This window comes from Microcebus murinus, chromosome 25, assembly GCF_040939455.1.
Source record: "Microcebus murinus isolate Inina chromosome 25, M.murinus_Inina_mat1.0, whole genome shotgun sequence".
NCBI classification, from domain to species: Eukaryota; Metazoa; Chordata; class Mammalia; order Primates; family Cheirogaleidae; genus Microcebus; species Microcebus murinus.
This window is the reverse complement of record NC_134128.1, coordinates 22779118-22806146: the sequence shown is the minus strand read 5'-3', so window position 1 is coordinate 22806146 and position 27029 is coordinate 22779118. Positions and strand designations below refer to the sequence as shown.

At 51.3% G+C, this 27029-nt stretch overlaps 1 protein-coding gene across 2 annotated transcripts; it reads right to left on the bottom strand.

Annotated features, from left to right (window-relative positions):
• Nucleotides 1-1723: 1723 nt before the first annotated feature.
• IL15RA (interleukin 15 receptor subunit alpha) lies at nt 1724-27029 on the bottom strand. Of its 2 annotated transcripts, XM_075997710.1 has the most exons (8): nt 26678-27029; nt 15395-15589; nt 12269-12367; nt 8687-8869; nt 7780-7812; nt 3126-3198; nt 2438-2540; nt 1724-2324 (listed from the first exon to the last, which is right to left on the bottom strand). In XM_075997710.1, exons 1-7 carry the CDS (start codon nt 26766-26768, stop codon nt 2438-2440), a joined length of 777 nt encoding a protein of 258 aa, XP_075853825.1. In that variant the 5' UTR covers nt 26769-27029; the 3' UTR covers nt 1724-2324. The 2 variants fall into 2 exon arrangements, with proteins under 2 accessions (XP_075853825.1, XP_012596662.2); XM_012741208.3 differs by having other exon boundaries at nt 1724-2540.

The window sequence follows — 27029 nt, the reverse complement described above, 5'->3', positions numbered from 1 at the left end:
AGTTCTGGGGACTTTTTCTATTTCAAAATGAAAACTAAAAGGATAGACTCTTCCCAGTACCTGCAGACACTGAGCCCCAGGTCACTGTATTCATCCACCCACCCAGTGTTTACTGGCATTTACCGAGGGTAAGTGACAGTTTCCCAGTGGCCCTGAAAAGTATGGAAGACAGTCGCCAAAGACAGCTGCCGTTGGTTCCCTCCCTCCCTTCTGTCGTACCCCCAACCTCCAATCTGCACTGGGCTTGTGACTTGCTGTGACCGACAGGATGCAACAGGAGTGTTGTGTGCCGGGGTCCAGCCTAGGCTTTTAGAGGCCGGGCAGTCCCTACTTGCTGTTGGTCCCTCTGAGAGCTCAAGGACACCATGCTCTGAGGAAGCCCAAGCAGCTTCTTCTGGTCTTTTTTTTTTTTTTTTTTTTCCTGAGACAGAGTCTCACTCTGTTGCCCGGGCTAGAGTGCCATGGCATCACCCTAGCTCAGAGCAACCTCAGACTCCTGCGCTCAAGCCATCCTCCTGCCTCAGCCTCCCGAGTAGCTGGGACTACAGGCACACGCCACCATGCCCGGCTTATTTTTTCTATTTTTAGTTGTTTGGCTAATTTCTTTTGATTTATAGTAGAGATGGGGTCTCCCTCTTGCTCAGGCTTGTCTCGAACTCCTGAGCTCAAGCAATCCTCCCACCTCGGCCTCCCAAAGTGCGAGGATTACAGGCGTGAGCCACCGCGCCAGGCCCAGCTTCCTTTGGTCTTGATGAAACCACCTAAATTGACGACACGCAGAAGGCATGAGAAATGGCGCTTTGAAAGCGTCAGGTGGCACGGGAATTGGGTGCTGTGCCTGTGCCCCGCCTCCCAAGAGCTCACACGAGGTCCCCCTTCTCCCCTGGCTGCATGAGGGGTGGCAGCTGTGCACAGTCAGGACGGCTCCCCCATCACCCCTACCTGCACCCGAGTTCTGATCCTGCCCGAGCACTAACTGAGCTGCGTGGCTGTGGGCAGGTCAACTTCTCCAGGTCTCCACGTTCCCATCTATGAACTGAGGAGACAGGATTAGGCCTCGGGTTTTAGAAATAAATGTCAGAAACAGCAAAGAAAGAAAAAGAGAAGGGCACGGAGGAAGGGAAGAGACAGTGTGTGCACCAGGCGTGACTTGGCCAAAACTTGCCATGGTGTGGAACAAAGCCTCGTTGCTCCTCCTCACACGGAGATTCCTGTCGCAAATTCCCCCAAACCGTGATCTGAGCCAGCTCCGGCCACGGCCCTCTGTCTTGCAGGAGGAAAACCTGAGCCCAGTCCCTCTGGACTCTGCATCCCCGTTCTTTCTCCTCTTTGTTCCTTTTGCGGAACATTTCTCCTCGGTGATTGTCTCATGACATACTTTTAAATTTTTTTTTTTTTTTTTTTTTTTTGAGACAGAGTCTCGCTTGTTGCCCAGGCTAGAGTGAGTGCCGTGGCGTCAGCCTAGCTCACAGCAACCTCAGACTCCTGGGCTCAAGCGATCCTCCTGCCTCGGCCTCCCGAGTAGCTGGGACTACAGGCATGCGCCACCATGCCCGGCTAATTTTATATATATATTAGTTGGCCAATTAATTTCTTTCTATTTATAGTAGAGACGGGGGTCTCGCTCTTGCTCAGGCTGGTTTCGAACTCCTGACCTCGAGCAATCCGCCCGCCTCAGCCTCCCAGAGTGCTAGGATTACAGGCGTGAGCCACCGGGCCCGGCTAAATATTGAAAATAGATATTTTATTTTTACAAGGCACAATTTCCAAAATGCAAATCATATACAATACGTAGATATAACAGACAAGGAAAGCATAAATATAAATGCACAGACATGTAAAATGTCAGTGCGTTCTGTTTTGTTCTTTCTGACGCTTGAATCCAGAGGATTCACGGGGCCCAGTGTCCCTTCTGTCTCTCTGGGCCCCCCTTCGGCCCACGCGGGGCGGCTGCAGACAGAGTCCTGGGAGCCCCGACCGCTGCATTCTCCCCTGCAGACGTCTCCCGAGCCAGGAGGAGCTTCGTAGCTGAGAGCCTCAGTTTTGCTTTTCTCTGCAAACTGCAAGTCAGGTTGAGGGACGGAACACACAGTGAGCCGAGGAGCTGTCCTGAGTACAAGTCACGATGAAATAAAAGCCCTGCCTGGAATCTTCCAGCTTCTCCCGGGGGGGCCTCAGCTGCTCGGACTTTGGGAAGCCGGCCCCCTCGGTGGGCAGGTGGGCGGGCGGCATCCATCCCCATGCTGGAGAACCCGCTCATCCTGGAGACACGTGGGCCGGGCACAGGCACAGGTGGTGGGATCCCAGCAGGGGCGCCTGGTGATCCTGGTGGGCTTGCTCCTGTGCCCACCGCCCTGCATGTCCCCTCGGTCCTCTGCAGCCAGAGCAGAATGGGGCTCTTCCCTGCAGGCGGGGCCGGGCTGGTCCCCCCTGGGATTCAGAGGGCGTGCGGGCCGGTTTCTGCGTCTTCCTCTCTGCTGCTGGTCATCGGCTGAGCTTCCACGGTTTCCATCTCAACGTTGTTCGGCCGGGAGCTTTGCCTGCAAAGTAGATGATTGGCAGGTTATTTTTTTTGTTTTTTTTTTTTGACACAGAGTCTCACTCTGTGGCCCAGGCTAGAGTGCCGTGGCGTCAGCCTAGCTCACAGCAACCTCAAATTCCTAGACTCAAGCGATCCTCCTGCCTCAGCCTCCCAAGTAGCTGGGACTAAAGGCACGCGCCACCATGCCCGGCTAATTTTTTCTATATATTGTTAGTTGGCCAATTTTTTTTCTATTTTTAGTAGAGACGGGGTCTCGCTCTTGCTCAGGCTGGTCTTGAGCTCCTGACCTTGAGCGATCTGCCCACCTTGGCCTCCCAGAGTGCTGGGATTACAGGCGTGAGCCACCGGGCCCTGCCGGAAGGGAAGGGCAGGGAAGGGCAGGAAAGGGTAGGGAAGGGCGGCGGGAAGGGTAGGGAAGTGCAGGAAAGGGGAGGGAAGGGGGGAGGGGCCAGCTACTTAGCGTATTTAGCCAGTAAGGAAGGGGTGTGTGAGAGTCCGTGGCAGGAAAGGGGTCCTTCCCGAGGGCCATCTTTTCGTGTAGGGAAGGACGGACCGGCCAGCGTGGGTCTCCCGTGCTACTCACCTTGACTTCATGCAGCAGGCCAGCAGAGCCGTGCCCAGCACACACAGCAGGACGGCGGAGGTGGAGATGGTCACTGCAAGAGAACAGAGCACCCCGAGAGTCCCAGGGACGCGTCCCCCTCCGCGGGTCGGAAAATCCTCTACAGAGGTGGGCGGGTGGGCGTTCTTCCCAACCAGCTTCCCGCAGCTCACATTTCTGGAGGCCACGCTAGTCCCCCTTATCCTGCCTCTGGGCAAAATCACAGCCCCTGCGCCCCACTTTCCTGCCGACATTGCCGGCCGCAACTGTCCCCACCCAGGTTACCCCTCGCCCTGCTCCTCATCCTCACCCTCCTACCGGGCAAGGCGCCTGGGGTGACAGAGCAGGTCAGGAGGGGAGAGGGACTGCGGGGGAGGAGGGGGGAGGGGAGCAGGCAGGGACTGGCTCCTCCTGCTCTGTCCCTGGCTCTGTCCCCGGCACAGGGACCCCTTTGCTCCAATGTCACAGATGCCAGACAGTAGCATGCAGTGCCATTTCTTTCCAGTTTCACCATCAATCCTTTTTTTTTTTTTTTTTTTATGAGACAGAGTCTCACTCTGTCGCCTGGGCTAGAGTGAGTGCCATGGCGTCAGCCTAACTCACAGCAACCTCAAACTCCTGGGCTCAAGTGATCCTCCTGCCTCAGCCTCCCGAGTAGCTGGGACTACAGGCATGCGCCACCACGCCCAGCTAATTTTTTCTATATATATTTTTAGTTGGCCAATTAATTTCTTTCTATTTATAGTAGAGACAGGGTCTCGCTCTTGCTCAGGCTGGTTTCGAACTCCTGACCTTGAGCGATCCTCCCGCCTTGGCTTCCCAGAGTGCCAGGATGACAGGCGTGAGCCACTGCGCCCGGCCACCATCAACTCTTTTCATTTGCAACTTTTTATGACGGAGAAGAGCAGAGAAGGTGCTCTGAGAGAGGTGTTGCAGATAAGAGGAGGGGAAGGTAAGGGTTTAGGGATGTTGTTACCGAGTTGAAAGAACGGGACACCTGAAATATCAGGTGGACAGACAGGACAGGAAGAGGGGTGCCTTCATGTACGAGCAAGGGGGCTCAGCCTGGGGGCCGGGGGACAGAACTGCTGTCAAAAAACGCTTGTAGCTGTGGGCAATTCGCCCGTCGTGAAACCTCCCTGCAAAAATCACCCAGCTGCCGTACGGGGCAAGACGACAGCGCTGACATCTGAACAGCGGAAGCTTGGCTGGGGACCACGGGCCACACGTGGCTCAGGGACTGAGGGGGCTTTGGGGACCTTCGTCTGCACGACCGCCAGTCCACGCCTTTTACATACACCAGGATAAATGTCTCCGGGCTCGGCCTTCCAACACAACGCTCCCGGAAACAGCTGGGTGTGAGGATGGGGGGACACTCAAGATCTCTGTGGCCCGGAGTGTGAATTGAGGCCACTTTTCTCAAAGGCAGTTTGCAACATATAACAAAGCCCATACCCTTTGACCCTCCAGTTCCACCAGGAAATTTATTCTAAGGGAATAGAGAAATATACACAGGGGTATCCACTCAAGTATTGTTTAAGATAATTTTCAGGATGTTAATCTAAATCCCTTAGCAAAAGAAAATCAGTTGGGCGGGCAAGGTGGCTCACACTTGTAATCCCAGGAGGCCGATGTGGGTGGATTGCTCAAGGTCAGGAGTTCAAAACCAGCCTGAGCGAGACCCCGTCTCTACTATAAAAATAGAAAGAAATAATTGGCCAACTAATATATATATATATATATATATAAAATTAGCCGGGTATGGTGGCTCATGCCTGTAGTCCCAGCTACTCGGGAGGCTGAGGCAGGAGGATCGCTTGAGCCCAGGAGTCTGAGGTTGCTGTGAGCTAGGCTGACGCCACGGCACTCACTCTAGCCTGGGCAACAAAGCGAGACTCTGTCTCAAAAAAAAAAAAAAGAAAGAAAGAAAGAAAGAAAATCAGTTAATTAAAATGTGGATACCCATACAATGCAATGCTATTCGCGACTATTAAAAATTATGAAATAGATTTCCACTGATTAACACGGAAAGAAGTCTACAATACTGCAAGTGAAAAAAGGTGGTTGAGACACAAATGAACCCGAAATAATCTCCAAGAAACTGTGTGTGCGAGACTATACGCACAGAAAAGTCTGGAGGAATTTATAGCAAAGCGTTAAGTAGTGGTGTGATTATAGATAATCTTTTATTTTCTTTTTAAGAAATATATATATATATATATATATTTACTTTCCTTTCCCCCCTCAGCTTCCTCCCCTCTTCTCAATCTCACCAAATCTCTTCCTCTGCCTATTATGGTATAGAATAGTTGTATATCTCTACAGAGTACATGTAGCTAATCTTTATTTTATTGTCTCGTTTTTAAAATTTATTTTTATTTATTTATTTATTTATTTTTTTGAGACAGAGTCTTGCTTTGTTGCCCAGGCTAGAGTGAGTGCCGTGGTGTCAGCCTAGCTCACAGCAACCTCAGACTCCTGGGCTCAAGCGATCCTCCTGCCTCAGCCTCCCGAGTAGCTGGGACTACAGGCACGAGCCACCATGCCCGGCTAATTTTTTCTATATATTTCTAGTTGGCCAGTTAATTTCTTTTTATTTATAGTAGAGACGGGGTCTCGCTCTTGCTCAGGCTGTTTTCGAACTCCTGACCTCGAGCAATCCGCCGGCCTCGGCCTCCCAGAGTGCTAGGATTACAGGCGTGAGCCACCGCGCCCGGTCCTAATCTTTATATTCAATGTAAAAAATGTTCCTGTTTTTTTTCCTCATAGTTTTGCAATCACACTGTAATTAGAAGAAACAATAAAATAGAAACAAACCAAAACATAACTTGTCGGTAAAAGTTGTTACCAAAGAAGTAACAGGAAACATGAAAAATATTGCCTTCGAACTTGACATTCACGATCATACGACTAAAAAAAGCATTTTTCTCCCAGCAGAGACATACCCTACGGCAAACCGCATGAAGACATCAGCTAGGGAGCCTGGCAGGCACGGACTGTTTGTGCAGCGATTTATTGGAAAATGCGAGTTGCTGTAAGCTGCGGTTCTCCTTTCACAACCCTGCTTCCTGTTTCTTTTCAAATAAGAATAAAAACTGCAGAGTCAAACTGCAGAGAGAAGAGGGCTGGCCCCGCAGTCACAGGGGAAACAAAGAGTTGAATTCAGAGCCTTGCCTCCTGGACCCCTGGCCTCTCCCAGCTGTACCCCGGGCAAATTTAGAAAGGAATTCAAACCAGAGTCACCAGACCATGGATTAAAAAGCTCCTGCCCTGTTCTCCACCCTTTGGTCTTTCCTGGGGGGAGTGTGGACTGGAGGGAAAGCAGGGGAAGAGATCTGGTGGGATTGAGAAGAGGGGAGGAAGACGAGAGGTGAGGTAGATTATTCTCGGCCAGCAGTGTAGATGGCTCCGGTGCCGACAGAGGACAGCAGGGATAGCCAGTGGCCAGTGCATGGCAGAGATGACAAAAGTGTCCTCTGGGAATGTGCGGAGAACAGTCACCCCTTAGCGACCAGGGGCGGTAGCTCCGGCTGGCTGTGACCAGAGTGCTTGTGGCCAAGGCGGTTTTGACAGAATAGCATCAACTCATCACTCTGGGCAGTGGTTTCTTTTCTAATTCTTTTTTTTTTTTTTTTTTTTGAGACAGTCTCACTCTGTTGCCCGGGCTAGAGTGCCATGGGGGTGTCAGCCTGGTTCACAGCAACCTCAAACTCCTGGGCTCAAGCGATCCTCCTGCCTCAGCCTCCCTAGTAGCTGGGACTACAGGCATGCGCCACCATGCCCGGCTAATTTTTTCTATACATTTTTAGTTGGCCAATTAATTTATTTCTATTTTCAGTAGAGACGGGGGGGGGGGATCTCGCTCTTGCTCAGGCTGGTCTGGAACTCCTGACCTAGAGCAATCATCCCGCCTTGGCCTCCCAGAGTGCCAGGATGACAGGAGTGACCCACCGCGCCCGGCCTCTTTTCTAAATCCTATTGCACGAAGCACGTCGTCAATGCTGGGTTTGGAGCAGACACTCAAAGTACTTCCTGGATCGAATTAAGCCTTTACAGTTCCACACACTGGAGTACATTTAAAGTGACATTTGCGTTTTAATGACACTCACTCATTTCTCATCAGCTCAGGACCACACCTGGGCACAGAACGGGAACCCAGTTTACAGGCAATGAACGGCTGAAGGAGGCAACACAGCCCCTGTCAAAGGCTGTGCACGTCGACTGCAGCAACTTCATCTCAGATATGGAAGACTAGAGGCACAAAACCATCCTGAACAACACACTCCTCCCTCCTGGGTTAGCCCACCAATGTGGTCGTGTCAATGCTGCATCCTGACCTTCTACTCTACAATCAGGAGTCTTCAAGGACAGGGATGAGAGACCAGATATTGGAATAACAGTGTAAAATTACTGACAGTAAGTGCTGCCGAGGGAACCAGCGGATATTTAAGGCGATGAGACCATGAACTACATTTCTTAAATATTTATTTAAAACATTTGAGCCCTCTAATGCACTTAATCGTGGGCTCACTCGTGCAATATGTGAGCATCTACTATTTACCATTTTCTGTTGAATTCATTCAGGGGACAGAGGTCACCCTGATCACAAACACGCTGGACCAAGGGGAATACTTACCGGTGGCATTTCTGGAGCTGAACGGATTAGCACCTGTGGAGGAGAGACGACAGTGAGCTGGGGTCGGGGCTGGGTCCTGAAGGCACAGTTTCTCATGAAGCAGGAGAAATCACGGACAACTTGGTTCCCATCTCAGCCCCGTGGGACACTGGCAGCTGGCGAAAGCACGCTTGTCTTAGCAAAGAACAGGCAGGGTGACTGACCAAGGGTCTGGGCCACACTTAAGAATCGGGGTGGGCGCGGTGGCTCACTCGTGTAATCCCAGCACTCTGGGAGGCCCAGGCGGGAGGATCGCTTGAGGCCAGGAGTTTGAGACCAGCCTGAGCAAGAGCGAGACCCCGTCTCTACTAAAAATGGAAAAAAAAAATTAGCCGGGCATGGTGGCGCATGCCTGCAGTCCCAGCTACTCAGGAGGCTGAGGCAGGAGGATCGCTTGAGCCTGGGAGTTTGAGGTTGCTGTGAGCTAGGCTGACGCCACTTCACTCTAGCCTGGGTGACACAGCGAGACTCTGTCTCAACAAAAAAACCGGATTCGCATATGCCCTAGAGAAGGCCCAGATTGCAGCAGCTTCTCTGCCCCCCAGATCTCAGCTCCAGGCTGTGCCACCGCAGGAGCACTTCTGTACACTGCCACCATAGGAGGCAGCGGGTGTTACTCAAAGAGTCTTGGCAAAAAAAAAAAAATAGAGAGTCTTGGCAGGTGGAGCAGGCTGGTGCAGTGACCTCTGGCCGGTGGGCTTTGCTTTCTAGCTATCCCCGCCGGACTGAGCCTGGGGCAGCGGCTGGGGCAGCGGCTGGGGCACCATAGAGCCGTGCAGCTGTGTCTCGCGCCAGAGCTCAGCCCGGATCCCGGGAGCGGCAGCGCCTGCGGCCCCGGCCCCCCCAGCGCAGAAGAGCGAGAGCTGACCTGGCGGCTGGCGGGGGGCAGAGGGCGTGCCTTCCGAGGTCCCCGCGGCTGTGGTCTGGGAGGGGGCCTGGGAGGACTCCTGCCCGCCCGGGCCTGGGGGTCCTGCAGAGGGCGGCTTGGAGGGGGAGTGCGGTGCAACGGCTGTCTCTGCGGCCACCGTGGTGTCTGCCCCGGGAGATGACGCTGCGGGTAGGAGATTCCAAGACGGGGAGAGCGTGAACATTTGGACTCCTCTCTGCCCGGCTCCTGCAGAGAGGGGCCACTGCGCAGCCAGCGGCTGCAGGGAGTCCACCCCGGCCAGCCCTCCCCCGCAAACCGCTCCCGTCCACCCCGGGGAGCCCCGGCACTGGCGATGGCCCCACAGAACACGGGGTCCTCGGGGCGCCCCAAAGATCTGATGCAGCTCAGGCTCGTTTACTGCAGAAGCCGCATCCGACAGGAACGACTCAGCCCAAACCAGGCGGGGAGCTGTGTTTGCCAACGACGGCGGCCGGAAGCTGACTGTGTTTGACACGCTGGCACAGTTTTTTGAAATAAAGGGGAAACCCGAGACGGGGTGTATTTGAGGACAGTGCCCTGACTTAGCTCCAGTCCCAGGAAGGGCTGCCTTGCCTTGTCTTCCTCCTCCCTGCTGGGCAGGCGGCCGCGCCTGTGCTGTAAGCCGAGGCACACCTGTTCTCCGTTCCCTTCCCAGGAGAAACGGCTCCTCTATCCTGGCAGACTTAGGGAAGGTGAGGTCCAGCCCCGCGGCTCTCCGTACACGATGCCGTGGCCGGCGTTCCCACGGTCCCCCGGCCGTACATGTTGGGAGAAGCCCTCACACCCCTGATCCTCTGTCACCCCCTCCCAGGTGCCTCACGCCACCCCCGGTGCCAGCCCTCCGGGCGCCCTGCAGACAGAGCCCATCAGAGCGCCCCGTGGCCATGCCAGCCCCTGCTCTCTCCCGTCTGCGCTCTTGACAGCGGCTTTGTCTCAGCCACGGACACCAGACCAGGCATTCGGGACACAGAGGTGGGGCTGGGAGAGGCTGCCCGATACCGTGTTTCCCCGAAAATAAGACAGGGTCTTAGATTTATCTCTCCTGGAGAAGACACCCCAGGGCTTGTTTTCAGGGCACGTGTTATATTTTTAAAGTGCGGTACAACCATCTACATGGATTCAAATAGAGTGAAGTCGTCTTCTTCTGGAACATCATCATCACTCTCCAAACCCCGAATCCCATCCTGAACATCCTGAATGTCTTGTTTTTTTCTTTTGAGACAGAGTCTCGCTTTGTTGCCCAGGCTAGAGTGAGTGCCGTGGCGTCAGTCTCGCTCACAGCAACCTCAATCTCCTGGGCTAAAGCGATCCTCCTGCCTCAGCCTCCCAAGTAGCTGGGACTACAGGCATGCGCCACCATGCCCCGCTAACTTTTTCTATATATTTTAGTTGTCCAATTAATTTCTTTCTATTTATAGTAGAGATGGGGTCTCGCTCTTGCTCAGGCTGGTTTCGAACTCCTGGCCTTGAGCAATCCTCCTGTCTCAGGCCTCCTAGAGTGCTAGGACTACAGGCGTGAGCCACCGCACCCGGCCCCATACTGAATTTCTTGTGACTCTATTTCCTTTAGAACCACTGGCCCCAATCTCTCATGCGGAGCAACAGAGCTCTCACGGGGCAGATGAGAAGGGCTGCTCGTCTTCTTTCCCGCTCTGCGACGACATGCATGGGTTGTGCAGATGCGCTGCGCAGCCACACCCGTCACTAGGGCTTATTTTCGGGGTGGGGCTTCTGTTGCGCAAATGCTTAGAAATCCTACTAGGGCTTATTTTATGGGTAGGTCTTGTTTTCCGGGAAACGTGGTAGTTCTCATCTCTTGGGTGAGTCAGGTGTGGCCAGATCAAAGGCGTTCGGGCATTGCCCCAGGTTCAAATGCAGCCGGCACCTGAGCCCTCCCCCATCTGCATGCGGGCAGCTCACTCTCTAGGGGAAATCTCTGCCCAGCCTCTCCCTCCACCCTCACCTGCTGTCCTTAGCCACCTGAGAGCCACCTGGGAGGCTGTGAGAGCCCCCGATTCCCAGCCAGCCCTCCAGGCCAGCGGGAGACCCCAGACCGAGACCCAGTGCTCCAGGGGAGGGACGGTGCTGGCAGAATGAGGCCAACAGATGTGCCAGTGCCTGCAGGGCAGGAGGAGACTCTGGCTGCTGAGAGCCACAGACCTGGTGATGCGGCACGAACACCGGGAGCTGAACATGACAGAACAAAGTATTGTGGGATGCAGGGCATGCTATCCCAGGGCAAATAGCGTCCCATGTTTCAAATTCTCTTAACACTGAGAAAGTGCTGAGGAAATCGGGCTGGAAGACCATGTAAGACTCTGTCAAACTACAGATCATTGGCAGTGTCATGCGATGCTTCTACTGTGTTTCCCCGAAAGTAACACCTGCCCATAAAATAAGCCCTAGCAGGATTTCTAAGCCTGTGCGCAATAGAAGCCCCACCCCGAAAATGAGACCTGATGACGGGCGTGGCTGCGCAGCGCGTCTGCACAACCCATGCGTGTCGTCGCGGAGCGGGAAAGAAGACGAGCAGCCCTTCTCATCCGCCCCATGAGAGCTCTAGTGCTCGACAGGAGAGATTGGGGCCAGTGGTTCTAAAGGAAATAGAGTCGCAAAGACATTCAGGATGGAATTCGGGGTCTGGAGAGTGATGATGATGTTCCAGAAGAAGACGACTTAAGTGTATTTGAATAAATGTAGATGGTTGTATCGTACTTAAAAAAAAAAAATAACACATCCCCTGAAAATAAGCCCTAGGGAGTATCTTCTTGAGGAAAGATAAATATAAGACCCTGTCTTATTTTCGGGGAAACACGGTAGGGTAGAGCAGTGACCACGAATTTGCTAGTGTGTAGGACTTGGGGGCAAGTCTGCACGGGTCTCTGACACTCTGTACATCTTGCAGACCGAGCGGCCCAGGGCTCTAGGGAACGTGAGGTCCGGAGTTTCTCCGGATGCTTCTACAGCAAGTGCCTTGGAAGCGGGGCAGGGCCTCCCCTGCGGCACAGAGCAGGCGTGTTTCCTGCCCAGGACAAGACACCCAGGTCCCTGGAGCCTGGGCTCTGTCTCCTGCCCTGCAGCCCGGACAGGCAGCTGTGGAGGTCCCCGGGGGACAAGGGAATGGATGCAAAGATGCCAAGCTCTCGGTTTCTAGTCTCCCTCCTGGCAGCGTGGCCTTCTCTGCCAGCACCCGTGAAGCCGTGGCGAGCCAACACGCCAGTCAGGTCAAAGCTCAGACCGCTTCTGGTGCTCGGAGAGGGCAGGAGTCTCCAGCTAAACAGGACCTGACGCACCGACAGTGCACTGTACACCGCGGTGCATCGTGTGCATGCATATCAAGCAGCTTTGATTTCAAAAAGAAAATTAACCCACTGGAAATTCTGGCCCTCGGCTTCGATGAAAACGTCCGCGCTACTGCCTAAATCCGCGGTGGCGCGCTGGCGGCCGAGGTCTGCGAATTCGTGGGGTTGTGTGGGGGAGGATGGCCCTGGGTTGGTGGGAGGATTCGAACGGGAGTCCTCAGAGAGTTTCCAACATTCCTACCTTTTCCGGAAGGGGATGGGCTCTCTGGCTGTGGGGTCACCCTTGCCGTTGTTGCCGTGGAGAATGGCACTGGCCTTTGGTGAGTCAGGGAGGGGTCTCCTAGAAAGAGGACAACCACACGGCATTTATGATCCCAAGCGCGGAACCCAGGGTGGCCTCAGAACTGGACACACACAGAATATGTCAACGTGTTTACAGTGGCGAGATTCGGCTTCCTAGGACAGGTTGCAAGTGTGAGAAACCAACAATGAATGTTTCCCAGCTCGAATGCCAAGACAGACTGCAAACTATTTTTCTTTTCTTTTTTCTTTCTTTTTTTTTTTTTTTGAGACAGAGTCTCACTCTGCTGCCCGGGCTAGAGTGAGTGTCGTGGCGTCAGCCTAGCGCACAGCAACCTCCAACTCCTGGGCTCCAGCGATCCTCCTGCCTCAGCCTCCCAAGTAGCTGGGACTACAGGCATGCGCCGCCATGCCCGGCTAATTTTTTGTATATATTTTTAGTTGTCCAGATAACTTCTTTCTGTTTTTTAGTAGAGACAGGGTCTCGCTCTTGCTCAGGCTGATCTCGAATTCCTGAGCTCAAACGATCCTCCAGCCTGGGCCTCCCAGAGTGCCAGGAAGACAGGCGTGAGCCACCTCGCCTGGCTGCAAACTGTTTTTTTTTTTCTAGCATTTCCAAAAAAGACTGTGCAGGTTAAATATCGAATTTCTTTGGTTTTTGGCTGAATGGCTATCAACCCAATTTTATAATACTGGTTTCTCATGGGAAGATAAATGATCACTCGATAGATTCTGTTTGCTTAGCAGGAAAAAGAAAATCTATTAAAGCATAAGAGGTTGGGGGGAAAAACGAAGGGAGTTTGTGGAGGTCGGAAGGGAGTTGGGGGGACGCTTTGGACTAGACGGAACCTGAAGATTGCCCCAGTCCCGGGGCACGAAAACCCTGATTCCGGGTTCTCTTCTTTCCTCCTCCCTGTTCAGAGCCTGCAGCCCGCGGAGGTTTGAGGAGACATGACAGTCCCTGCAGAGAACCGAGTCCCCGCCTGGGTGCGGGAAGACACCCCCCGCCGCCCATGGATGCTGCTGGCAGCCGCGCCAAGTCCCCCTTCCCTTGCCCCCATGTCTGGGCGCCTCCTCCCCAGCCCAAGGGGAAGGGCTTCCTCCCTGCCTTCCCTCTGGTGTCCGCCCGGCTCATCCAGGGAGCAGGACGGGGACAGCCCCAGGGCCCTGCGCAGCCAGGCCAGGCGTCCTCGAACTGCGGCCCGCGGGCCACGTGCGGGTGTTTTTGCCCGTTTGTTTTTTTACTTCAAAATAAGATGTGTGCAGTGTGCATAGGAATTTGTTCACAGTTTTTTGTTTTTTTTTAAACTGTAGTCCGGCCCTCCAATGGTCTGAGGGACAGCGAACTGTCCCCCCCCACACGTTTAAAAAGTTTGAGGACCCCTGGCGCAGACCGCGGCCGTGGGCTAATCTCTATTTTTCTAGAGGAAGGAAGAGGGGAGCAGGGGAGGGCTTGAGTGTTCCTGGAAACTGCAGCGAACGTCCCTGCCCTGACAGTGTTTGGCTTCTTCCGGGATGGTTATCCCGAGGTGGGGGAGTCACACAGAAAAATCCTTGCTGGACGTCAGTCACACAGCGTCCCTGAATCTGGCGAGGAACCTGGAAAGCTCTCTGGGACTCAGGCATCCCCTGGAGCACACGCCCTGGTCCTAGGCAAATCCTCCTGCTACCATCATTTTTTTTTTTTTTTTATTGAGACAGGGTGTCACTCTGTCTCCCAGGCTGGAGTGCAGCAGTGCAATCATAGCTCACTGCAGCCTCGAATCCCGGGCTCAAGTCATCCTCCTGCCTCAGCCTCCCAAGTGGCTGGGACTACAGGCATGCACCACCATGCCCAATTATTTTATTTCATTTTATTTTTACAGGCACAGGGTCTCACTATGTTGCCCAGGCTGTCTTGTCACCGTAATCTCAAAACTAAGTATCAATGGTAATTAATGCCGTGTTTCCCTGAAAATAAGACCTACCCATAAAATAAGCCCTAGTGAGATTTCTAAGCATGTGCACAATAGAAGCCCCACCCCGAAAATAAGCCCTAGTGACGGGCGTGGCTGCGCAGCGCGTCTGCACAACCCATGCGTGTCGTCACAGAGCGGGAAAGAAGACGAGCAGCCCTTCTCATCCGCCCCGTGAGAGCTCTAGTGCTCGACATGAGAGATTGGGGCCAGTGGTTCTGAAGGAAACAGGAAGCAGAAATTCAGGATGGAGTTCAGGGTTTGGAGAGTTATGATGATGTTCCAGAAGAAGACGACTTGACTATATTTGAATAAATGTAGACTGCTGTACTGTACTTAAAAAAAAATTAACACATCCCCTGAAAATAAGTCCTAGGGTGTCTTCTTGAGGAAAAATAAATATAAGGCCCTGTCTTTTTTTTTTTTTTTTTTTTGAGACAGAGTCTCGCTTTGTTGCCCAGGCTAGAGTGAGTGCCGTGGCGTCAGCCTAGCTCACAGCAACCTCAAACTCCTGGGCTCAAGCGATCCTCCTGCCTCAGCCTCCCAAGTAGCTGGGACTACAGGCATGTGCCACCATGCCCGGCTAATTTTTTTCTATATATATTAGTTGGCCAATTAATTTCTTTCTATTTATAGTAGAGACAGGGTCTCGCTCTCGCTCAGGCTGGTTTTGAACTCCTGACCTCGAGCAATCCGCTCACCTCGGCCTCCCAGAGTGCCAGGATTTACAGGCGTGAGCCACCAAGCCCAGCCAAGACCCTGTCTTATTTTTGGGGAAACATGGTAGTTAATGTTTACCATCTTCTCTTAATCCTCCTCCGGCCCACAGTGTTGGCGTCGGGGCCATTTTCTAGGTGACGAAGCAGAGTTCCAGGAGGTTAAGGAAGAGCCTTGCCCAAGGCCTCGAGGATGCAGGTGGCAGAGCCAGGAAGTGAGCCCCGAACCGGGTGACACTAACACGCGTGCATTTCCAACGCCAGCAGGTGTCGTTGAGGGTCCTACTGGTGCATCTGGCCTCAGACCTCCCTACAGGTCTCTGGGGCCCCCGGGCCCGGCCCTGCTGTGCTGGCAACCCTGTCGGGGGTGGGCACAGAGTGGGGCTGGCTACTTACTGATGCACTTGAGGTTGGGGGCCGTCCAGTGGGCGGTCTGCGTGGTCTCGTTGAACATGCACTGGGTCAGGCTGGACGTGCCGGCTTTGCGCTTGAAACCCGAGTTGCACACGTACCGCTCCCTGGAGTGCACGCTGTAGCTCTTGACACGGATGCCCGCGTGTTCCACGGAGGTGGGCGTAGGGCACGTGATGCCTGCAAGAGTGGAGGGGAGGGATGAAAAGACTGCCGCTGTGAACAGGCGTTTTCTGGGGACCTGCGGGCAGTGGTCAGCCACTCTAGGGCCGGGGCCGGCTAGTCCCAGGGGCCCCTTAAGCCTCATAAGCCCCGAGTGCCAAGCGTGTGGAAGATATTCAGGAAGGGCACCCATGGCCCAGAAAGATCAAATGAAAAATAAACAGCATCCCGCATCACATAGGGCAAATTCCTCTCATACGTAAAAAGCTCTTGGAAATCAATGAAACGACCACCAAATCCCATAGGAAAATCAGAAAAAGGTACAAACAGGCAGTTTCCAGAAGAGGAAACACAAATGGCTCTTTTTTTTTTTGAGACAGAGTCTTGCTTTGTTGCTCAGGCTAGAGTGAGTGCCGTGGCGTCAGTCTAGCTCACAGCAACCTCAGACTCCGGGGCTCAAGCGATTCTCCCACCTCAGCCTCCCAAGTAGCTGGGACCACAGGCATGAGCCACCATGCCTGGCTAATTTTTTGTATGTATATATTTTTAGTTGGTCAATTAATTTCTTTATATTTTTGGTAGAGACAGGGTCTCGCTCAGGCTGGTTTCGAACTCCTGACCTGCATCCATCTGCCCGCCTCGGCCTCCCAGAGTGCTAGGATTACAGGTATGAGCCACCTCGCTCGGCCACGAATGGCTCTTAAATGTAGAAAACGATGCTCAATCTCATGGGTAATGGAAGCAATGTAAAATAAAGCTACCTGAGCCAGCACTTTCAGCTGCCAAGTTGGAGAAAGAACTGAAAGTTGAGCAATATTCCTTGTACGTCAAGAAGGGATTCTCATACTGCTTGCGCAACTCTAATGAGCTCTATTTACAATCTCTCTAAAGATTATACATGAACATGCTTTCTGACCCCGCAGTTCTACTTCTGGTAACTTATCGCACAGCTATATCTGCATACAAAGGGAACGCTGTTACAATGTGCCCTTCAACCCAGCCATTCCACCTCCAAGAATTTATCTTACAGATATACTGGCCTATTTGAGCAGTGAGTACACACAAAGTTATTGATTATAATAGCCGGCGTCTGTAAATAACCGTGCACGTCACCAGGAGAGGACTTATTCAGTCAGTGACAGTACAGCCACACAGCGAAGGATGGCCTAGCTTTTCACAACGGGCTAAGAGAGCTCTCTGTGCACTGAAGTGGAGAAATCTCCAGGATACAGTGTTAAGTTAAAAAGTAAAGGGACAGGCCCGGCGAGGTGACTCACGCCTGTCATCCTAGCACTCTGGGAGGCTGAGGCGGGAGGATCGCTCGAGCTCAGGAGTTCCAGACCAGACTGAGCAAGAGCGAGACTCCGTCTCTACTAAAAATAGAAAGAAATTAATGGGTCAACTAAAAATATATAGAAAAAATTAGCCGGGCATGGTGGCGCATGCCTGTAGTCCCAGCTACTTGGGAGGCTGAGGCAGGAGGATCGCTCGAGATCAGGAGTTCAAAACCAGCCTGAGCAAGAGCGAGACCCCGTCTCTACTATAAATAGAAAGAAATTAATTGGCCAGCTAAAAATATATAGAAAAAATTAGCTGGGCATGGCAGTGCATGCCTGTAGTTCCAGCTACTCAGGAGGCTGAGGCAGGAGGATCGCTGGAGCCCAGGAGTTTGAGGTTGCTGTGAGCTAGGCTGATGCCACGGCACTCACTCTAGCCTGGACAACAAAGTGACACTCTGTCTCAAAAAAAAAAAAAGAACTCTCATAAAATTAACACAAAGACATGCCTCATGGCATGAATGGGCAAAGGACACAATGAGTAATTCACAAAAGAGGCTACACTTACATCCCTACGAACAATGTCCCAAACGTCACTAACCTATCCTCGCTGGAATTCCGTGAACTCTGCTCTTGCCTCTGAAGCTGAAGGCTCCTATGCCAGGGCTCCTCCCACTCAGGTGAGGGCTGTGCCTGTCCCTTGGGTAGGGGATGATGGGGGAGAAATCTCAAATTCTAGATTGTTCTTGCAACTCAAGCCCTGTCCCAGAGCCTTCTCCTCTGTCAGAGTGGCGGTTCCTCTGTTCATTTCCCGTCCCAGGCGTTCGTTGCCCGATGGGCTGGGGACAGACATGTCCTCGCCTTGGCTGACAGTGCGGGGGGCGGGGGGTGTCGGGGGGCGGGGAGGGGGTTGGTGCAGGGGAGGAGGATGGAGCCGATCCAGGCAGTTCCGGAGATGGGCTTGGATTCTGCTGTTGCTATGGTTACCCGCCAGCCCCACTGGCTTGGAATCCTTCTAGGGTTATCTACCGCTGCCCTGCGTCTCTCAGAGGGTTTTCTTCAATGTTCTGCTCCACCCTCATCCTCTGTCCACTATGTGCCTAAACCACAGTCACCCACCCCCACGACCCACCCTGGTCCACAGATGGCCATGCTGGGCACTTGGTGCCTGCTTGCGGGGTGGGAGTGGGGCTGAGGACAGCCGCCCACTGTCCTGAGTCTCGGCGGAGGGGGGGACTCCTGTGTCAGTTGGAGCTTTCAGTTATTTTGCTTCTTCCCTGCAGAGGGGGAGCCAACCTCTCCCTTGTATCTTCGGCAGGCTCTGTTTTGGAAAATTTCCTCCTCCCTTCTTCCAGCAGCGGTAGGCCGCCAACATATTTGCGTAGGACCGAGCATGTGTGTGTGTGTGTGTGTGTGTGTGTGTGTGTTTGTGTCTGGACTCGCCATTCGATGCCATTGACCTGTTTGTCTTCCCACCAGTGCCGTGCTGTCTTGATTACTGCAGCTTCCCAGTAACTGCAAGTCAGGGCGTGTAAATCCTCCTACTTTGTATCATCTTATTTTATTTATTTATTTTTTTGAGACAGAGTCTCACCGTGTTGCCCGAGCTATAGTGCCGTGGCGTCATCCTAGCTCACAGCAACCTCCAACTCCTGGGCTCAAGCCATCCTCCTGCCTCAGCCTCCCGAGTAGCTGGGACTACAGGCATGCACTGCCATGCCCGGCTAATTTTTTCTATACGTATTAGTTGGCCAATTAATTTCTTTCTATTTACAGTAGAGACGGGGTCTCGCTCTTGCTCAGGCTGGTTTCGAACTCCTGACCTTGAGCGATCCACCAGCCTCGGCCTCCCAGAGTGCTAGGATGACAGGCGGTAAGCCACCACGCCCGGCCCTTTGTATCATTTTAAAAGTTGAGTTTGCGCTTCGAGGTCCTTTGCTGAATTGTAGAATCGGCATCTTAATTTCTGCAAAAACAAAAAAGCCTGCCCAAATTTTGATTGGCATTGCATTAAATCTGCAGATCAGTTTGAGGAAAAACTGACAATCATATTGATGAGTCTTGTCAAAACCCACAAACACATCATCTCTCTTGATTTGTTTGTCTTCTGTCATTTTTCTCAGAAATATTGTATAATGTCAGTGTGGAAGCCTCTGTACTTCTTTTGTCAGATGTGCCCCTAAGTATTTAATACGTTTTGATGCCAATGCAAATAGTGTTGTTTGTACTCCAATTTCCTATTGTTTGTTGCTGGGATTCTGTATATTGATTTTTTTTTTTTTTTGGTATATTTGACCGTGTATTCTGCAACCTTGTTAAGCACACTTATTCTAACAGTATTTTTGTAGATCCCACATGATTTTCTACTGAGATAAACATGTCATGAATTATTCGAGTATATTTTATGATTTCATTTTATCTCCTTAGTTGGCTTATTAACTATAACTCATTGTTGTATTATTTTAGTGGTTGCTTTAGGGCCTATACTAGAAATCTTGTGTTTTTTTTGTCTTGTTTTGTTTTTGTTTTTTGAGACAGAGTGTCACTTTATTGCCCAGGCTAGAGTGAGTGCCATGGCATCAGCCTAGCTCACAGCAACCTCAAACTCCTGGGCTCAAGCAATCCTCATGCCTCAGCCTCCCGAGTAGCTGGGACTACAGGCATGTGCCACCATGCCCAGCTAATTTTTTCTATATGTATTAGTTGTCCAATTAATTTCTTTCTATTTATAGTAGAGACGGGGTCTTGCTCTTGCTCAGGCTGGTTTTGAACTCCTGACCTCAAGGAATCCACCCGCCTCAGCCTCCCAGAGTGCTAGGATTACAGGCGTGAGCCACCTTGCCCAGCCTAGAAATCTTTACAGTTTTCCTTCAAGTGATATTATACTACTTTACACAGATAGCATAAAACCTAAAACAGGAGATTTCCATTTGTCTCTTCCTAGCCTTTGTGCTGTTGTTGCCATACATTTTGCTTCTACACAAATTATGCACCCCACAACACATTGTTATTATCTTTAAATAGCATTAAACAATGGATTATCTTCTCTCACCTATGGACTTAAAAAGACATCTGTGCTCTATTAGTCTCCGTTTCTGGGTGTTTTGCAGCAGGAGGTATTTTTAGGATCCACTCTGTCATTTTGCTGATAAAGGAAGTCTACCAGTGGTCATTCCATTGTGAACAGTCCTCAAAGTTAAGAGAAAGCCAAGAACAGTTGACATTTGACTACACAAAGATATCAGTACACTGCAGTCAACTCAACCAGCCAAATGGTGGCCCGTTACTTACTTTGCAAAGCTAGATTGCCTCAGAACCACATTGGAGACAAAACGTCTAGTTGTAGCAATAGTGTTTCATTTCCACGTGCCTTAATCACTTCTTCTGATACCTCAGTTATCATTTCCATATGCTTTCTCATAACATCGTTCCCTAGGTGTTCACTATAAGCAAATGCCACCTCGTTTACGATATCATAACCCCCTCGAAGGCAGTGCATATATTTCATAGTTCTCTGGCGTTCTCATGTTTTGACCCGTGTACACAATAGGTATTTTATGAAGTTAGTGGCTTACGGAAACATATACTGAAACGACGAGGTGATGGAAATTAGAGTAAACTGAACGTTCTAGGATTTTCAAAACCCTTAGGTAGCCAAAAAAACATATACAACAAGTCCTAACGATCATGTGCAGTCATCAAAATAGAGTGTAAGGCCATGCTTCTTTCTGCTTCCCAGAACAGGTGAATTAAACTTCCTTATCTACCAGGTTGATTTACAGAGTCTAATAGGAGCGAGGAACCTTGGCCTGGTCTCACAGCCAGAGATCGGAGGCGGGCAGGTGAGCTCGCCCTTCCTGTCCCTTAAGGAAAGTCAGAGCTCATTCCAGCATTCCTTTCACCAATTTCTACCATTCCAATGCCTGCCACCTGCCAGGGGCAGGGGTGGGGGTGGGGTGGGGGGGACACTAACAAGTGTCACATGTGGTTCCTGCCCCCAAGAAGCTCACTGTGAAGTGGACGTCCCCAAAAGAACAAAGGCCTCTGCACTCACAGCGATCCGTTCTCCTTCCTTATTTTCCTAGCAGAAGTGCCAGCCGTGCCAACAATACGCTTCCTTTTGCAGCTGGCTGTCAGTACAGACTGCACCCAGATCCTTATCCAAAACCCAAGGACTCCTTTCTTTGTCTCTCAGGCTCAGCTGAGCTCCCCAACCCACCTCTGCAGTGAATCCCATCCCAGCTGGAACCCGTGAATGATGACTTTGGGAGGCTTGCAAGGGTGGAGGAGGGGGCTGTGGGCTGAAGAGCCAAGGAAAGGAAAAGAATGAACCACATTCCACACCTCCCGGACTCGAGAGGGTACCTGGCCCCGCCTGTCTCCTGTGTTAACACTGCCTGGGCCCAGGGTTTCTTCCTCACTCACTGGAGCCACTGCAAAGCGACCCTGGCTACAGCTCGTGCTGCACACTCCTCCCACCACGCAGCTCCATCCCTGCACAGAATCCCACTGCACCAAGGGAATCAGCTGTCCCAAGGAGAAGCATTCACATCACATCAACCTCGTGCAGGGAACCACGCTGGCATGACTCCTAGGACGTATGTAGACCCAGGGATTTTCTATATTTATTCATTGAGCCATGTACTGCTTGATGAGATCAACTTGGCTAACGTGATTTAGCCTGAAACAAGTTAGTCGAAATGATGATTTGATTGAAAAAGAATATTCCCAGAAACATTTCAGCTATTTTCTGGATCTTGAGGGGTTCCTCCTTGCTTTTCTTTCTTTTTTTTTTTTCCCCTGTATGGCTCAGTGTCTTCCAGTTATTCCTACTTTGCGCTGTTCAGGACATCAAACATTCTAAAACAAACTAAAAGTCCAACAGTCAGGAGGCAAGTAAACCCTCACCACAGCTCCAACAATAAAGAATTGTTTTTAAAAAAAGTTGTAAAGGATTATAAAGTGTTGGTAAAGTCCGCACAAAATGTTACACGTAGTGACTTTATAAAACGGCATTTTCAGCGACTTGCAAAATTTATTTATTTATAAATTAGAACATTGAAATTTTTAATTATTTTATTTTTTTTCTTTATTGTTTTGTCTGCCTCTAAGGGGAGTTAATACAGTTGTGCTGGCCGGGCGCTGTGGCTCACGCCTGTAATCCTAGCTCTTGGGAGGCCGAGGCGGGCGGATTGCTCAAGGTCAGGAGTTCAAAACCAGCCTGAGCAAGAGCGAGACCCCGTCTCTACTATAAATAGAAAGAAATTAATTGGCCAACTGATATATATAAAAAATTAGCCGGGCATGGTGGCGCATGCCTGTAGTCCCAGCTACTCGGGAGGCTGAGGCAGGAGGATCGCTTGAGCCCAGGAGTTTGAGGTTGCTGTGAGCTAGGCTGACGCCACGGCACTCACTCTAGCCTGGACAACAAAGTGAGACTCTGTCTCAAAAAAAAAAAAAAAAAAAAAAAAAAAAAAAAAAAAAAAATACAGTTGTGCTGCAAAATGTATAATGTCAGGAAAACCCTGCCAAACAAGAAGATCACCTATAATTAATTAAAGATACATTAGAAAAAACTCCAAAATTCTAGATCGCTATTGTGATATCTCTTGTGTAGCTTTATTTATTTGCTTTCCTTATTCAAAAATAATTCAAATTATGGCAGAAAAATAAGAAAAGGCAGATAAATGCACACATCTGCCTGACACATAATATCTTCCTATTCGATTCTGGATCTTCAAGTGAAAAATGATGCATACTATGTGAAAGCAATTCCATTTTATTTATGCAATCCTCAAGTATTGAACATTTAGGTTGATTTCAATAAATCAACCTAATCAATATATTTTGTACATTTAAGTTTTTATCACTTTTTTTTTTGCTATCAGTAGCAGCACAAAAGCAGTAATAACTAGATAAAATTGATTTGAAATAAAAAAAAAATAAACGTTTGGGTAAAGCCTCCAGAGTGCTGAACATGTGAATTTCCCTCCAATTTAGGCCTTTAAGAACAGACTCACAACAACTTCCCGTGCCTACTAGCACTGCACGCCTACTGAATTAGCACGAACAAATTGGAGACGGCATTGTTTACTCAATTCCTGATGAGAGATGAGTTGTTCTCTATATTTTTCCTGCCAGAATCTTTCTACCAAGTGGCAAACTTAATAATTTGGGGCCACTTCCTTTCCAAGCTCCCTGAAAAACACCAGGAGTCCTCTGCTCTGTGAACTCTCTGCCCATTTTCATACGAACGCCACACGGTCTTGATTACTGTAACTTTATAATTAAGTCTCACAATCAGGGAGTCTTGTTCCTCCAACTCCTTTCTTTTTAAAAGTTGTTTTGCTTATACGAGGTCTTTTGCATTTACATGTGAATTTTGGAATCAGTTGGCCAATTTCTGCAAGAAAGCCTGCTGTATACTCCAACAAGTCCACACATCATGGACAGCTGATGTTCAAAAGGTATCAGAGAAAATCAGTGAGGATAATCTTCTCAATAAATGGTGCTGGAGTAATTGGATATCCATATGCAAAAAACAAACAGAAACAACCTTCCATCCATACTTCACATTATACACAAATTAACTCAAAATGGATCACAGCCATAAACGTCAACCCTAAAGCTTTAAAACTTCTAGAGGAACACACAGTAGAATACCACCGTAACTTTAGGCTAGAGATTTCTCAGATACAACACCCAAAAGCATAATATATGGGAAAACAAACAAATAAATTGGACTTCATCAAAATTTAAAACTTCTGCTCTTCATAAGACACTGTTAAGAGAACAAAAAGACAAGCCGCAGACTCCGAGGAACTATTTGCAAATCATACACCTGATAAAGGCATTATATCCAGAATACATAAAGAACTCTCAAATCTCAGTAATGACACAACTCAATTTTCAAAGGGGCGAAAAGATTTGGACAGAGAATTCAGCGGAGAAGATACCTACATGGCAAATAAGCACAGGAAAAGATGCTCAACATCAGTGGTTATTGTGAAGACACAAATTTATTTATTTATTTATTTATTAATTTATTTATTTATTTTTGAGACAGAGTCTCACTCTGTTGCCTGGGTTAGAGTGCCGTGGCGTCAGCCTAGCTCACAGCAACCTCAGACTCCTGGGCTCAAGCCATCCTCCTGCCTCAGCCTCCCGAGTAGCTGGGACTACAGGCATGCGCCACCATGCCCGGCTACTTTTTTCTATATATTTTTTAGTTGGCCAATTAATTTATTTCTATTTTTTTTAGTAGACACGGGGTCTTGCTCTTGCTCAAGCTGTTTTTGAACTCCTGACCTTGAGCAATCCTCCCGCCCTGGCCTCCCAGAGAGCTAGGATTACAGGCGTGAACCACCGCGCCCGGCCAGGAAGACACAAATTAAAAAAATGAGAGACCACTGCATACCTAACAGAATGGGTAAAATGTAAAAGGACTCATCGCAGCAAGTGCTGACAAGGGCGTGGAGAAGCTGGAACTTTCCTAGGCTACTGGTGGGAATGTCAAATAGTACAACCACTTTGGAACATGGTTTGGCAGTTTCCTAAAAAGTTTAACATATACCTGCCACAGGACCCAGCCACTCCACTCCTAATCATTGGTGCCCCAAGAGAAGTGAAAGCATGTGTCCACACCAAAACCTGCATGGGAAGGTTCATAGCAGCTTTCTACGTACTAGCCCAAACCTGGGAGCAACGCAGATGTCCATTAACCAGTGAATGGATAAACACACGGTGGGCTTGCCATGGGGCAGAATACTACGAAGGGATGGAAAGGAATACTCAGTACAAGTTACAAGCTGGACACGTTCTCAGAATAATCACTACGAGTGAGAGAAGCCACACAAGAAAGAGGATACACTGTATGATTCCATTTATATAAAATTCTAGAAAGTGCCACAAATCAACAGTGACAGAAAACAGATAAATGGTTGTCTGGGAGATGGGTGGGGTGGGAGGCAGGGAGGATGCAGGAAGCTTCTGGCGGTGATAGGTGTGTTTGCTCTCTGGAGTGCAGTGTTGGTTTCACGGGTGAATGCATTTACCTCTAAACTTAGCACCTTGCACAATTCAAGTACATGCAGCTTATTGTGTGTCAGTCACACTTCAATAAGGCTGTTAGAAAAACAAAACCGAAAACAAACATTGGGAGCTGAGCCTCTTTTTCTTTTTTTCTGAGACAGAGTCTCACTCTGTTGCCCAGACTAGAGTGCCATGGCGTCAGCCTAGCTCACAGGAACCTCAGACTCCTGGGCTCAAGTGATCCTCCTGCCTCAGCCTCCCTGGGACTACAGGCATGCACCACCATGCCTGGCTAATTTTACATATATATTGTTAGTTGGCCAATTAATTCCTATTTTTAGTAGAGACGGGGGTGGGGGGTGGGGGGGTGTCTCTCTCTTGCTCAGGCTGGTTTCGAACTCCTGACCTTGAGCAATCCTCCCGCCTTGGCCTCCCAGAGTGCTGGGATTACAGGCGTGAGCCACTGCGCCCGGCCTAAGGAGCTGCACCTCTATAAGGTGGATGAGCAGGGCCAGGTGTAGCTGATGAACTCCAGAGATCTCCCCTCTGGCTCTCCCTCCGCTGTAAGGCAGACACCTCGTCTTTGCTGGGCTCTGACTACAACTGCATTTCACTTTCCTGTTCTGCAGTGGAGCTGGTGTCTCCTCCTGGGTCATGCCTGTCACTGGCTAGCCAGATGGGAGGAAATGACCAGGTCACCCACGTAACCCAGCTTCTCAGATGTGGGGAAAATCCAAGCATCACAGCCTCAGTGAAAACGAAACTTCATGAAACCCTGCAGATCTAGAAAGTTCAGACCCAGCCAGGCAGCAGCAACTGTGGATGGAAATGGCTCTAGCCACGTCCTGGGCAGACTGGCCCTGCTGGATGTAAATTATTGGGCGTCTTGCCTAAAAATGCACAGAGATCGTGCCAATCTAACTCTCTCATAGAGAGCCCTGTGGAGTGCCCAAAATCACGCGCGCATTTTGTAAGTATGTGAATTCATGAATTTTTCTGGGGAGAGGGTTCATAGCTGTCATCAGACCCTCAAAGAGCTCCTTGACTGTAAAAAGATTAAGAAGCACCAACAAGGATACAGCCAGACCCACCTACCCTTTCTCCCCTTTCCTCTGGCTCCGGGCACAAAGCCCTAGCAAGTCTTCCTGTTGAGATCAGATCTAGCACCAAGCAATCACCAGATTTCCCGCCCGTTTTCCTGCGAGTGTAGACTCCAGGCTGCCCCACCCACCCGTGCCTTCTGTCAGCCTCCTGCTTGCTTGAGGATTGGGAGTTGTTTCCACGTCCCAGGTGCGCAACTTGCCCTAAGAGGTTTTTCCTCTCCAGGGACACAGTCCCTACCCCATCCTTGCAGCTACCCACTTACATAATTAACTTTGGCCTGAGGGTCGAGAGGGGTCGCCTTCCCCGGGACCCCTCCCCGTCCGCGCGCCGTGCGACATGCGCGCAGCGGTCCCGGTGGGCTCGGAGAAGCGCCCGCGCGCGCGCCTCCAGGCGCACCTCCAAGCCGCGCGGCGGGGGCCAAGCCGGGCTCATCTGAACTGCAGTCCTGCCCTGGCTGGGAAGCCCGCGCGGGCCGCCCCGTTCCCTCCCGTGGCCGAGCCGGGCGCAGGCTGCGGCGCTGCCCGCGTGTGTCCCCCGGCACGTGTCGCCAGCCCCCTCCCCGGCCCGGGCGGGCGCGCACCGCGTCCCCGCGGGCACGGACTCCCAGCCCCGCGCGGAGGTGCGGCGCTCCGTGCGGTCACCCGCGACGCCCCGGCGCCCCCCGCCGCCCCGCCGGGCGCACGCCGCTCCCTACCCCGCGTCGCCGGCGTCCGCAGCAGCAGCAGCAGCAGCAGCGCGGGGAGCGCGCGGGCCGGGCGGCCGCGGGGGGGCCGCAGCCGGGTCATCGCCGCACGCCCCGGGCCGAGCGCGCGTGCGACACCGAGGCCCGGGGGAGGTGGCCAGCGCGGCTCGCGGGCCGGCCGCCCGCCAGGCGCATCCGCTTTCGCTTTTGCTTTAGCCCCCGGAGGGCTGCGGAGAGGTGCGGAGCGGTGACAGCCCCGTGACTCAGCATCCCCACCCCTGCCCGGGAAGGAGCCCGGGCGGCCATCGCGGCCCCGGCGTCGCCGCCTCTGTCCCCCGGCCGCGCTCAGCTGGGACCCCGGGAC